Below are 14,047 nucleotides of genomic sequence, written 5' to 3'. Positions count from 1 at the left end.
AGAACAGAAATATAATCTTTTTTTAAGTTGAGTCCCAACCGATATTGTCTTTGCACTGTCAGGCATTTGTCAGTTGAATTCAAGTTGGGCGATAAACATTGAAGGAACATGTATATTACTTATAGTTTGGTCTTGCCATGTTATGGTGTGATCATAGGCCCATGGAGCCCTAATCTAATATTCCATTCACAAGATCCATAACTTACCAAATTCTCGATCAGCAAATGTCTTCTTAAGTGTATTAAGATTTAATCTTCTTTTTGCATCCATTTTATAGGTTGTCTATGACCACAGTACTGATGGTAAGTAGATTTACTCCCAATGAAAAAGTCTTTGTTTTTTTTGCTGTATCAAGATTTTCACTTTCAATATTTATATAGGTAAAATCCAGATACTTGACAACCTTATTTCAAAAACTTGCAGTTTAGTGGTGGACACATCAATCAGTACATTTATCAAGCAAGAGGTAAGGGTTTAGTGAGTATGTTCATCAATGCCAGCATTATGTTATTGTTTTTGCATTATTATACTTTGTAGAGACAGTGTGCAGCAAGTGAAAAAGATTTTTGTTATATTTAATTAAGTTTTTTGATTTTTTTGAAAACCCTTCTGTCAAAATTGATGGGATAGGGATACATATTGGCTGCTTATACAGACAATCTCTTCATTTTCTCAAGTAAATTTATCAAGTATTATGTTTTTTTTTCTACGAGACAAAAATCAGTAGCCCCAATGTAAGCACATATGTAAGATATAGAAATAGAATACGTAGGAAAAGAGAAGGAAAGTAGGATGGGAGAAGAGGCATAACAGGACAGGAAAGGTATTAGCTGTCCCATTGAGTCATATTGGTCCTGTCTACATCAAGTTTAGCTTCCATGAAAGTTTTTTTCAAAATTAGAAAAAAAGGTACTTTGTAAAAAAGAATGTTGATCCTGCTGCCATTGTCTTCTATTTTGTAAAAATCCAGATCCAGAAAAAAGTAACCTGCTTTTTTTTCATCAACTTTGGCCTATGAGAGCTTGTTTTTTTTTTTGTTTCTTTTTAGAAGACACTTGTATTTTGTATTTAATTTACCATACAATGTACTGAAAATCAAGAACTGTGAGAGCTATCATTTTTCTATTCTGTTGCTGCAGCTGCGTGATGGCATTTTTCTTTTTTTGCATGCTGAACTGTAGTCATTATTTGTACCATTTCGTGGTACAAATAATTGTTAGGTTACTATTCTTGGACAAGCCAAAGTGACTGAAAAACAGCAATTCTAGCATTTTAATTTTTTATGAAATTCAACGTGTGGGAAAAATTAACAGGATATGTTAAATGTATACAATGATAATACATGTTTAATTTGTACATTGTTTTATTTAATGGGAAAATGGTTGTAATTTCAAATTTTACAATACATTTTATGTTTTGTTGTTTTGTTTTCCATTAAGTTCCACATTTAGTCGCATGTTGTTTGAACCTGCTATCATTTTCTGGTGCAATACACTGCTATGGGCTGTAGCAATTAAAGGATGAAATTGTTTCCCAGTTTTCCCCACCCAAGCCATATTTTTTTCCTATAGTAGGATTGTCACCTGTGTGTGATATCTAATCAATGAAGTTATACTACTGAAACCAAGTTGTACATTTTGACATCTAGATGTGTTGCAGGTGTAATATACTATGCATAATTAATCGAAAATGTTGTTTATGTTGACTCAATAAAGATTTGTGTTTAAAATAACAAAATAATTAAACTGTTGGAATCAGAAATATTTTTATTCCCAGCAGTTCAACAGAGGTGTCAGCTGCATAGCACAGCTGTCACCTGCTCTGTACAAAACATACCCGTGCCGTTGACATCATGTTCATTGTGTCAGCCGTTTGAAAGGGGCTAATGGTAAGTTTGCCCAACTAAGTGCCAAAATGTGGTGTAAACCTATTCTGTATTTTGCAGAATTTGTTTGCAGTGCACTGAAATGAAAACTCGTGGTGGTAACACATAATCCTCTGCTAATGCCTAGCATGAAGTTTTGCGAATTAAAACTTGCACCACAGCTCAATTCAGTTTAAGGTGCATTTAATCTAATATGTAAAATACGTTCTGTTTCTTCATGGAAATAATGATCTATTTCAGAAATATGCTTTCTTGTAGGTTGTGCGTAAGCTAAATCTAATGCTGGACACAATCCCTCGTGAGGCGAAGAAAAGACTGATCTTCACTAAAGACATCATGACTAATATGTTCGTATATAGCAAACCTCATATATCTGTGTACAATGTTTGGATGCGGGCTAGGTTAATACCATATTTTTTGGACTACAATACGCATTAATTTTGCCAAATTTGGGCGGTGTCTTATAGTCCAAATGTACATGGCTCGCTGAGGGAGGTGGCATCAGTGGTGGAGTGGGGTCACAGGACGAAGGAGCAAGGTCGCCGCTGCAAGAAGCTGGTGGCGGCAGAATCATTGAATATTGATTTCCCCATTAAAGGGAAAGGAATACTTCCTGCTCCCCACATCAATAAACCCGCCAGCTTCTCAGCATCGAGGTTAGTGATAGTAAATGACAGTGAAGATGTTTACTATCACTGACGTCAGTGCTGAGAGATGTGCCTGCCTTTGTTGGACTTGTGACTGGGTGCACGTGGCAATGATGTCATGTGGTGCCCATGACTTTCAGATCAGATGCTGCCTGCATTGGAGTTGAAGGAAGGTGAATAGAGTTTTATTTTGTTTAATGTGTGTGGCATAATGGGAGGCATATATACCAGGATGGTCCCATGATGGTGGTCATATATACTAGGATAAAGGACTTATATACCAGGATGGAGAACATATATACCAGGATGAGATATATATATATATACCAAGATGGGGGACATATATACCAGGATGAGAGACATATACAGTATACAAGGATCGTTAACATATATACCAGGATGAGGGACATATATACCAAGATAGGGAACATATATACCAGGATGGAGGACATTAGTGCAGAATTGGGTGACATTGCCCTAGCAACTGTGTCAGCAGCAGATTCCCCTATAATAGTGTCAGAAGCAGATTGCCCCCATAACTTTGTGTCATGACGACATTTTTTGCTTCAATTTTTTTTTCCTAATTTCCTTTTCTAAAACCTAGATGCGTCTTGTACTACGAAAAATGCAGTACTTTTGCAATATATTTGTATGATTTGTATAATGGCAATTATGCTTTGGGATGAATATCTTTGAAAAGTATTAAGGGAGTCCATTATCCAGAAATGTCAGTGTCCTGACCACTAGCTAGATTTTAAAGGGTTATATTCAGCATCATGGTTAAAAATGCAAATTGCAAAGTGTTTGTGAAAACTAGCAGCTTGACAGTTTACTGCTGATCACTTTGGTTACCGGCTACCACTGCTCGTCTCTTTGTGGTGGATGGTTTACAACAGAAGTACCACAGCGTTTTCAAGCTCAATTCTATAGACATTGAAATCACTACTCTGAAGCTTCCTGGTTTGCTAACTTCAGTGCCCATTGCACTCTTTCAATCAGAGAAACGCAAACTGAGAACTTAGGAGGCAGGGGAAAGAGACATTGTTGGAACTTAATGATGGGAACAACCCTTTAACTGGCTAATTTGAAAAGGTTGGCCACCAACTTTTTTTATTAATGGCCTATTCTTACGATAGGCCATCAATATCTGATCCTTGGCTGCAGTTACTGGCTGCGGCCGGAAGTTCTCCGATGCTGACAGGACAAACCTATAGCGGCCTGGTACTACAGATCCACTCCCCATTCATTTGAATAGGGGATGGATTTACAGTACCCAGTCTCGGCCACTATAGAAATGACTGAGCCGGTGTGTTACAGCACGATCTGGTAACAGCTGATTGGCGGGAGATGTCGTGTCTCACACCCCCACTGATCAGATATAGATGAACTATTCTAAGGACAAGCCAACAATAAAGTAGGGGCTAACCATGAAATTATATTTAATTATGTGTAATGCAAATTAATCTATCATACTGTTTTAATAATGTTAATAAGTTTTACTTTGCAGGTCAGAAATGGGTAAACAAATTTTGGATGTAGGAGGTAAGATTATATATTTTATTGTTATGCCACTTAGAAATGAATCTGCTAAGATAAACTTTGATCCTATGTTTGCATAGTAATTACCGTATTTTTCGGACTATAAGACACACTTTTTTTCCCCAAATGTTGGGGGAAAGTGGGGGGTGCATCTTATGGTCTGAATGTGGCTGCGGGGAATGAGGGTGCTCCGGTGGAGCGGGTCATCGGGGGCACGAGCAGGCTGTAGCAGCGCCTGCCGTGACCACGTGGGCCCGCTCATTTCATTTGCATGCCCATCCTCCCGCCCATCTCTCAGCGCTAAAGCCAGCACTGACAAGTGGGCGGGATAATGGGCAGGATGATGGGCGGGGGGTCCGTGCATAATTAACAGCCGGCCCGCATGATCACCCCTGGCAACTACAGCCTGGAGTGATCATGTACGGCTGTATTCACTGCTCCCCGTGCATCATTATCAGCGCGGGGTGCGGTGAATCAGTACACTCACCCGTCACCGTGTGTGGAGCCGTCCACCTGCAGCATCGCGATGTCTTCCTGTCTGTGCCGGTCAGCTGATCTGTGTAGAGAGCGGTGAGCACAGAGATGACATCATCGCTGTGCGCGCCACTAGTGTCCACATAGATCAGCTGACCGGCACAGACAGGAAGACATCGCGATGCTGCAGACAACGGTGACGGCTCCACACAGCGGCGCTGCAGCTGAGACAGAGAGGAAGCAGATCGGTGCTGCAGGGAGTGAGGAAAGGTGAGTATACATTTTTTTTTTCTGTGCCACAGGATACAGGCCATATACCAGGATGGGGGTTTATTATGAGCAGGATGGATGGGGGTATATTATGAGTAGGATGTGGTATATGAGCAGGATGGTGGTATATGAGCAGGATGGATGGGGGTATATGAGCAGGATGGGGGTATATGAGCAAGATGGATGGGGGTATATGAGCAGGATGGGGGTATATGAGCAGGATGTGAATGGGGGTATATGAGCAGGATGGGGGTATATGAGCAGGATGGATGGGGGTATATGAGCAGGATGGATGGGGGTATATGAGTAGGATGGGGGTATATGAACAGGATGGATGGGGGTATATGAGCAGGATGGGGGCATATGAGCAGGATGGATGGGGGTATATGAGCAGGATGGGGGCATATAAGCAGGATGGATGAGGGTATATGAGCAGGTTGGATGGGGGTATATGAGCAGGATGGGGGTATATGGGCAGGATCATATACAAGGCAGGAGGATCGTTACCAGAATGGGGTACCTTAGTAGAGAATTTGGGGACATTACCCCCATAACAGTGTCAACAGCAGATCCTCGCCCCATAACAGTACATCATGACCACATTTTTTGGTTAACATTTTATTTTCCTATTTTTCTCCTCTAAAACCAGGGTGCGTCTTATGGTCAGGTGCGTCTTATAGTCCGAAAAATACGGTAGATCAAAAAAAAAGCAGGAGCAAAGTGGTATTTTATTTTAAAGTTGGCTGATACCATAGAGAAACAGCTTTCCTGCTGGCCTTATACACTTGTACTTGTGTTTACATGTAAAAAAGGGAGCTGCAGAAATCAGAGATGTCGATATTAGGTTGATTTGCTTCAATCCAATGGATTTTTGCCAAAATAAAATGAAAGATATTTTCCACTGTACATCCTCTCAGGAGTGAAAAGTCCAGTTGCCAACCGCATTACTGCTAATGGCCACACTTTTTAGTAAATACAGTATCTAAATTGTTACAGGCTGTATTTTAATGCAGTTAGATCGCTGATATGATATAAAAATGTTTTCTAGATTATGATTTACAAGTGGCAATTACAGAAGCTTTGTGCAGAATGATCCCAGAGGGTCAACGAGGGGAGATGGCGAGCCAGTGGTTTCCAATGGCGTTTATCACTACTGCTTTCAAGGAAATAAAGGATTCAGAATTTGAAACTGTATGTATGAACGCAGAATTAAAGATACAATAATAATATTCTGTGACGTAGTAATTGTTACAATTGTTTCCTATTCAGGACTGTAGAAAATTCCTTAATCTGATGAATGGCATGTTGGGCCATAAACGACGGTAACTGAATTATTACCAATATATATGAAAAATGTTTCCCATTCTGTTGATGCACTGCATATCTTCCAAATAGATTTGGTATTACAGTTCTGACATTAATTGCAAAAAGATGTGTTACACTTGAGTGTACACCATGTACACCGTGTGCAGAATTATTAGGCAAGTTGTATTTTAGAGGATTTTTTTTATTATTGATCAACAACTATGTTCTCATAAATATCAGAGCTGAATATTTTTGGAAGTTGGAGTGTTTTTTTTTTTTAGATTTGGCTATCTTAGGAGGATATCTGTTTGTGCAGGTAACTATTACTGTGCAGAATTATTAGGCAACTTAATAAAAACCAAATATATCCCCATCTCACTTGTTTATTTTCACCAGGTAAACCAATATAACCACAAAATTTAGAAATAAACATTTCTGACATCCAAAAACAAAACCCCAAAAAATTAGTGACCAACATAGCACCTTTCTTTATGATGACACTCAGCAGCCTACCATCCATAGATTCTGTCAGTTGCTTGATCTTGATACTGTTACGTCACTGCTGGAGTCTGCTCCAGCGACTTCTGCTCCGATCGCCAGGCGACGCCGTGTTCCTGCCGTGGATGGTGCTGGTGATGGAAGAGGAGTCGATGCCAGCAGCACCGGTGGGCGCAGGCTCCGATCATCCACTGGGCTGGGTTATCTTGGGATCTGCAGTACCGCTGGCTGACTGAAGGTGGCGGGTGTCTCCCAGCTGAAGTACCATTATTCAGCTACAGCTAATGGGAAGACACCACACCCTTCTTATTCCCCCTCCTGTCTGCTGGCCTCTGCCAGAGATAGTTCTGATTCTGGCTCATGTGCTGTTTGTTTTGTGATTCCTGTGCGCTGACTTGCTTGTTGCTGACTACCCTTCTGCCTGCTGTTTTGTGCCTCGCTGCCCGACCCGGATCTGACCACTGCTACGTTTTCTGTTTATGCCTTTGCCTGCCGATTCTGTCCCTGTTCTGCTGTTCCTGGTTTGACCCTGCCTGACGACTACTCTCATCGGACTGCAGCCTTCCACGGGTAGAGATCTCCAGGGCCTTGTGTAATTCCAAATCCCTGTATAGGGGTTAAAGGGTTTCAGGGTTCTGGGGTCCTGCTTGGTGAGGGGCTTCCCTTTAGTCTGTCCATTACATCCTACCTGAGTCTGTTTATCCAGGCAGGTGTTACAGATACGATCAACATTGCGTGCAACAGCCACCACAGCCTCCCAGACACTGTTCCGAGAAGTGTACTGTTTTCCCTCCCTGTAGATTTCACATTGTATGAGGGACAACAGGATCTCTATGGTGTTCAGATCAGGTGAACAATGTCATTATTTTTTCATCTTTTAGACCTTTACTGGCCAGCCATGCTGTGGAGTAGTTGGATGCATGTGATGGAGCATAGTCCTGGATGAAAATCATATTTTTCTTGAACGATACCGACTTTTTCCTGTATTGAAACTTGAAGAAGTTGTCTTCCAGAAACTGGCAGTAGGTCTGGGAGTTGAGCTTCACTCCATCCTCAACCTGAAAAGGTCCCAAAAGTTCATCTTTGATGATACCAGCCCATACCAGTACCCCACCTCCATCTTGCTGGTGTCTGAGTCGGAGTGGAGCTCTCTGCCCTTTACTGATCCAGCCTCTTGCCCATCCATCTGGCCCATCAAGAGTCACTCTCATTTCATCAATCCATAAAACCTTTGAAAAATCAGTCCTAAGATATTTCTTGGCCCAGTCTTGACGTTTTATCTTATGTAACTTGTTCAAAGGTGGTGGTTTTTCAGCCTTCCTTACGTATGGCACACCTTGTATTTTTTGATACTCCAGTAATGTAGCAGCTCTGAAATATGGCCAAACTGGTGGCAAATGGCATTTTGGCATCTTCACGCTTGATTTTCCTCAAATCATGGGCAGTTATTTTGCGCCTTTATTTGCCAACACGCTTCTTGCGACCCTGTTGGCTATTTGCCATGATACGCTTGATTGTTCGGTGATCACGCTTTAAAAGTTTGGCAATTTCAAGACTGCTGCATCCCTCTGCAAGACATCTCACAATTTTGGACTTTTCAGAGCCCGTCAAATCTCTCTTCTGACAGATTTTTCCAAAGGAAAGGAAGTTGCCTAATAATTAAGCATACCTTATATAGGGTGTTGATGTCATTGCACCACACCACTCCTCATTACAGAGATGCACATCACCTGATTTACTTAGTTGGTAGTTGGCTCTCAAGCCTATACAGCTTGCAGTAGGATAACATGTATAAAATGTATCATGTAATCAAATTACTCATTTGCCTAATAATTCTGCACAAGGTGTATATATTAAATGTAGGAATGTATGGGGAAATCTACAGGGTGATTACAAAAGATTCATCGGGTTTCAAAGAGGTATGTTTCAAAATATATTAGATGCACAATAGTAAATGGCACATGACGACGAGCTGAAACTCTCCAAGTTTAGTTTACAAATGTAATAGGTGTCCTGCTTTTGTCACATGACACACATCTATGCCGTAATAAAGTTCAACCCAAACAAGCTGCAGCATATCCCCGTCGATTGTAATCAGAGCAGCAGTAATGTGGTCCTGGAGCTCATCCAATGTTGCTGGCAAAGACTGCACGTAAACAATGCCTATAACATACCCCTAAAGGAAGAAGTCAAACACTGTCAGATCTGGAGACCTGAGGGGCCATCAGAAAAGTGAAAAGTCAACACCAATCCACCGATTTTGGAATTCCTTGTTGAAATAATGACGCACATCTGAATGCCAGTGGGGTAGAGCTCTGTCTTGTGGAAAATGGGGGTTCTGGAACCAAATATTAGTTGCGAAAACAACCATATCTGTAACATATCGAGGTACGATATACCTGTCAGTCTTTTCAGTGAAAAAAAAAGGCCCATACATCTTTGTATTCGAGATGGCACAGAAAACATCAGGGAATCTCCTTCGCTTTCTACAGTGGCATCGGGATTTTCCATTTCCCATAATTAGACATTGTGACAGTTTACCATTCCACTTAAGTGGAAGGTTGCCTTGTCACTGAACACTTTTCGGGAAGCTAATTCGTCATCTTCCAATGCTGCCTAAAAAAGTGCACAGAACTCGTATCAGACGCCTTGATCGTCTGGCCGCAAATGTTGCAATAGCTGTCTGAAATATGGTTTCTGGCAGAATCTTCCATACCAAGTTCACGACTTGCGTGATGTATTGATTTTTGTGAGTTAGATACAAAGGTCTCTCAAACCCTTTCCACTGATTCACCTGTAACATTCGGTCGTCCGGGCCTTTTAAGTTTACACAATCATCCCGTTTCCTTAAATCATCAATAACACCGTAAAATGCACTGGTTACCAGGTGGGTAACTGTCACACTGTCTCTGGAATGCTTGCTGCACGGTGACGATTGATTTACACTTTTCATTTTTTAAAACACAAAACACTTTCTCTTGCGTAGTCGCCATTTTGGGATCTGATGCCGCCCTGCCACATGGTGAGTCACAAGCGAGTCTCCACATGCGGGTGGCAAACTCTTAGATGTGACCTTTATTATTACAAGCAGGTGAAATTTATATCTTTCCAGTAATATGAATGTAAAAGCTGATGAATCTTTTATAATCACCCTGTATACTTTGGTTGACCTTAAAGGGTTTATACAAAGTATAGAATTTACTCTCTTTCTTTCAGTAGGATATAAAATAACTTCCTGATTGTTAGGGCAACTGCTAGGACCCCAACATTCTCATGAATGGGCATCTGCTGAGCCCTACCTGAATCGATCAGAGGTCAAATATATGCACCTAAGTTCCTTTCATTCACTATGAGACTGCTGGAGATATTTCTAGCAGTTTCTTAGAGAATAAATGAAACAAATAGCTTTCATACTTGTTACAAACATACTTGGGGTTCAACTTCAGCTATGGTACAAATCCTTTAACTTCGCCTGGTAATTTCCCACTGGCAATTACCGAGGACTTCAGAAGGCAGATCAGCAGTGGTCAGCTGGCTTAATTAATTCTTAAGAGGAGGTATCTTGGTGAGAAATTACCTTAAAATCACACGAAATTGTAGGATGAAAACCTATCCCAAAGGCTTTTATCTGTAGCAAAAATAATTACAGTTTATAGTTTAATTTACAAAAGGGAAAGAAGGACATGATCAAAACCTTTAATCCCATGAAAAGAGCTTGGTCAGACATATTCTATCGACCGTTAGAAGGCTAATTCCCTAATTTTGGAGACAAACAAAAATAACCCTTGCAGAGCTGGTGTCCGAACTGAGCAACATTTTTAGAAAGGAGGAACTGGTGGCCCAGGTCACGGACAGCTGAGAAAAGGTTATCAATGTTTGGATGCCCTGGATCTTGCTGCGAGACTCGCCAGACTTGGTGTCCTTGGTGGATACAGCGATTCCATCTTCTTGAGATTCATATGTGGCGATGGGTCGACAGCCATCCCTATAGGCCCTCTACAGGGTCCCGTCCTGACCTCCTTCCCGTCCTGCTCCTTCCCTATAAGTAGTTCCTTTCCCTTCTATAGAAGTCTTCCTTTTCCTTTCTTAGTCTCTTCAGTCTTCCTTACTCACTCTTTCTTCTATTTGTATCTATAAGATTCAAAATGTTGTGTTTCGTAGGTCTGAATCGTGATGTTCCGTGATTCCCATTCCCATTCCGTGATTCCCATATGAGTGTATATTGCATTTGTTTAAGACCTGTATGTTTGTACTTTGTTAAAATAAACCTGATTTAAACAAAAACTTTAACCCCTTCACCCCTGGGCGATTTTTTTTGTTTTGTTTTTTTCATTCTAGTCTTTTTTCCAGCATTCTTCCATGATCCATAACTTTTTTTTATTTTTCATTGACAGTTGTATTAGGCCTTGATTTTTTGGCAGGACGAGTTGTACTTTTGCATGGCACCATTCTTTTTTTTTTTTAATGTCATTTTTATTGAATTTTCCATAAAACATCAACAAAGAGCATATGTAAAGCAAAATAAAGATCTATACCAGTGTGCAAGATGGGTAACTAATGCATTTAGAAACATTAGGGTCCTTTTTGTCATTGTTGTTACCAAAAAAATATATACCCTATTTTTCGGACTATAAGGCACTTTTTTTCCTCCAAATGTTGGGGAAAAGTGGGGGTGCGTCTTATGGTCTGAATATAGGGCTGCGGCCGTGAATGAGGGTGCTGCGGTGGAGTGGGACATCGGGGGCATGAGCAGGCTGTAGCAGCGCCTGCCGTGACCACGTGGGCCCGCTCATTACATATGCATGCCCATCATCCCGCCCATCATCCCTCAGCGCTGAAGCCGGCGCTGACAGGTGGGCGGGATGATGGGCGGGGGGTGCGCGCATAATTAACAGCCGGACGTGATCACCCCTGGCAACTACAGCCTGGAGTGATCATGTGCGGCTGTATTTACTGCTCCCCGCACATCATCATCAGCGCAGGGAGCAGTGAATAAGTACGGTACACTCACCGGCCACTTGCGTGCAGCATCGCAATCTCCTCCAGTCTGACGGTCAGCTGATATGTGTAACGAGCGGTGAGCACAGCGATGATGTCATCCCTGTGTGCCGCTAGTCATGCAGGTCAGCTGACCGGCAGACTGGAGGAGATCGCGATGCTGCAGGGGAATGAGGACAGCTCCACACTCCAGCGGCGCTGCTGCCGCCACAGACGGGGAGGAGCGATGCTGCGTGGAGCAAGGAAAGGTGAGTATAAACGTTTATTGTTTTTTGTGTGATACAGGATACATGCCATATAGCAGGATGAGGGTATATAGCAGCATGGGGCCATATAGCAGGATGGCAGTATATAGCAGGATGAGGTAGATGATAGGATGAGGGTATATAGCAGCATGGGGCCATATAGCGGGATGGCAGTATATAGCGGGATGGGGGTATATGGCAGGATGAGGGCATATTCCAGGATGGGGGTATATACCAGGATGGGGGTATATACCAAGAAGGCAGTATATAGCAGGATGGGGGTATATAGCAGGATGAGGGCATATACCGGAATGGGGTACCTTAGCAGAGAATTTGGGGACATTACCTCCATAACATTGTCAGCAGCAGATCCTCGCCCCATAACAGTGTGTCAGGACCACATTTTTTGCTTAAACTTTTATTTTCCTCCTCTAAAACCAGGGTGCGTCTTATGGTCCGGTGCGTCTTATAGTCCGAAAAATACGGTATGCAGTATTAGCCAATGCTGGATATCCCAAGAAATATCTATCTGAGACAGAAATATAAGTAATTACAAAAAAAAATAAAAAAAATTCTAGTAGAACAAAACTAAACCAAAAGAAGCCATCTTCTAATTATTTATAGAAGCTGTAACTAACATTTAGCACACATATGAAGTGCTTTCCTTATATCCTCCCCTTTCTCAGGTGCTGATACGTAGTTGGCCTAAATTGTTTTTAAGCCCCTCCAGAATATACCAAGCAGTTGAGATGAATGGTTCTATGATTTTTTTTCTCCAGATAGTAAAATTTTACAATAAATTGCTTCCATTGTAATATAAATTTACCTGACTGAGTCTCTTTATTGATGATTGCATCTCATTGTTCCACCTCCATATAGTATTTCAGCTGTGTTATCAACTCTAGGACAGACGGGACAGTGGGTTTCAAACAGTATTTAAGAATTAGTTCTTTTACTAATAATAATAAGAAATGTATAAGCTTTGGTGGGCGTTTGACAGTAGCTGTTTTTATCTGAGTATCCGCAATAGTGCTAAAGTGCTAGATGAGGCGTTAATGAGCCGTTATAGTTCTACAATGTATTCGCCATGTCAGATACAAACCTTCAAAAGGAAGTTGTCATTGGGCATAACCAGAGGCAGTGAAACAGGTCATCATCAGGTAAAGAGCATTTGGGACATGCAGTTAGTCTGTTTGAGAAGGGGTTCTTCTTGGGTATGTTAAAAACATATGTAGCCCCATGCATAATCTTATACTGAGTTTCTCTCCCTTTTTTTGATCAGCGTTATCAATAATGTTTTAACTAACAGCAGCCCACCCTGATACGATTTGAACAGAGTTCTCCACATCATCCAGCTGCCTTCTCCAGTATTTAAAAAAAGTGTCATGATGCGCCTCAGTAGGTTAGGCCTCATCAAAAAATATAGCATTTAAATTGAGGGGGTACTTACAGGTGATAAAAGTATGCTGTGTAGCTCAATTTTCATTGATTCAAATGTAAGATATTTCAAATTACTCATGATGGAGAGCCTATTTTGTTCAAACTGCAGATTCCGTGGAACCTTGGTTTAAGAGTAACTTGGTTTGAGAGCATTTTGCAAGACAAGCAAAGCTTTTTAAAAATTTGTAACTTGGTTTAAGAGCAATGCTTTGCAATAAGAGCAAATTCCCACCATGTACACTTCTGGTTTCGTCCTTTAACCGCGTTCTGGCCAGCTCTGGTCGTAATTTTCTGTACATATGTACTGTATACTGTATACAGTATACCATTGTACTGTATATACTACATAGCATGTCTATCAATTTGCATTTATGGATACAGTATTGTACTCTCTTTCGTCTAACCAGTACAGCACTTTGCTTGTACTGTACCTCTCTTACACCAACAATTCTTTTGGAAGATAATGTGCAGTTTAATTTGTTTTACATGTTTTTTACTGTACAGTATTTTGTATTAGTGTACTGTAATACTTTTATATGAATGCTGTACATTATTTTGTATTACTGTAATAGGTTTGTATGAATACTGTAAATATTTTTGGGTTGTAGAACGAATTGTCTGCATTTCAATTATTTCCTATGGAAAAATTTGCTTTGATATAAGAGTAACTTGGTTTAAGAGCACACTCCGGGAACCAATTATGCTCGTAATCCAAGGTTCCACTGTAATGTGATGTAGGTTATATT

At 41.0% G+C, this 14,047-nt stretch overlaps 1 protein-coding gene across 3 annotated transcripts in view; it reads left to right on the top strand.

Moving 5' to 3' along the window:
• Positions 1-14,047, top strand: part of SYCP2 (synaptonemal complex protein 2) — a 398,741-nt gene that overhangs the window by 21,767 nt on the left and 362,927 nt on the right. For all 3 annotated transcript variants that reach the window (XM_075347762.1, XM_075347763.1, XM_075347760.1), the window contains exons 2-7: positions 278-302; positions 381-466; positions 2,144-2,232; positions 4,040-4,074; positions 5,864-6,006; positions 6,085-6,137. In XM_075347762.1, coding sequence (XP_075203877.1) covers positions 278-302; positions 381-466; positions 2,144-2,232; positions 4,040-4,074; positions 5,864-6,006; positions 6,085-6,137 — 431 coding nt within the window. The remainder of the gene's footprint in view (positions 1-277; positions 303-380; positions 467-2,143; positions 2,233-4,039; positions 4,075-5,863; positions 6,007-6,084; positions 6,138-14,047) is intronic.

Source organism: Anomaloglossus baeobatrachus, chromosome 5, assembly GCF_048569485.1.
Source record: "Anomaloglossus baeobatrachus isolate aAnoBae1 chromosome 5, aAnoBae1.hap1, whole genome shotgun sequence".
Classification (NCBI taxonomy): domain Eukaryota; kingdom Metazoa; phylum Chordata; class Amphibia; order Anura; family Aromobatidae; genus Anomaloglossus; species Anomaloglossus baeobatrachus.
Note: the sequence above shows the minus strand (reverse complement) of the source record. Positions and strands in the feature narration are given on the sequence as shown.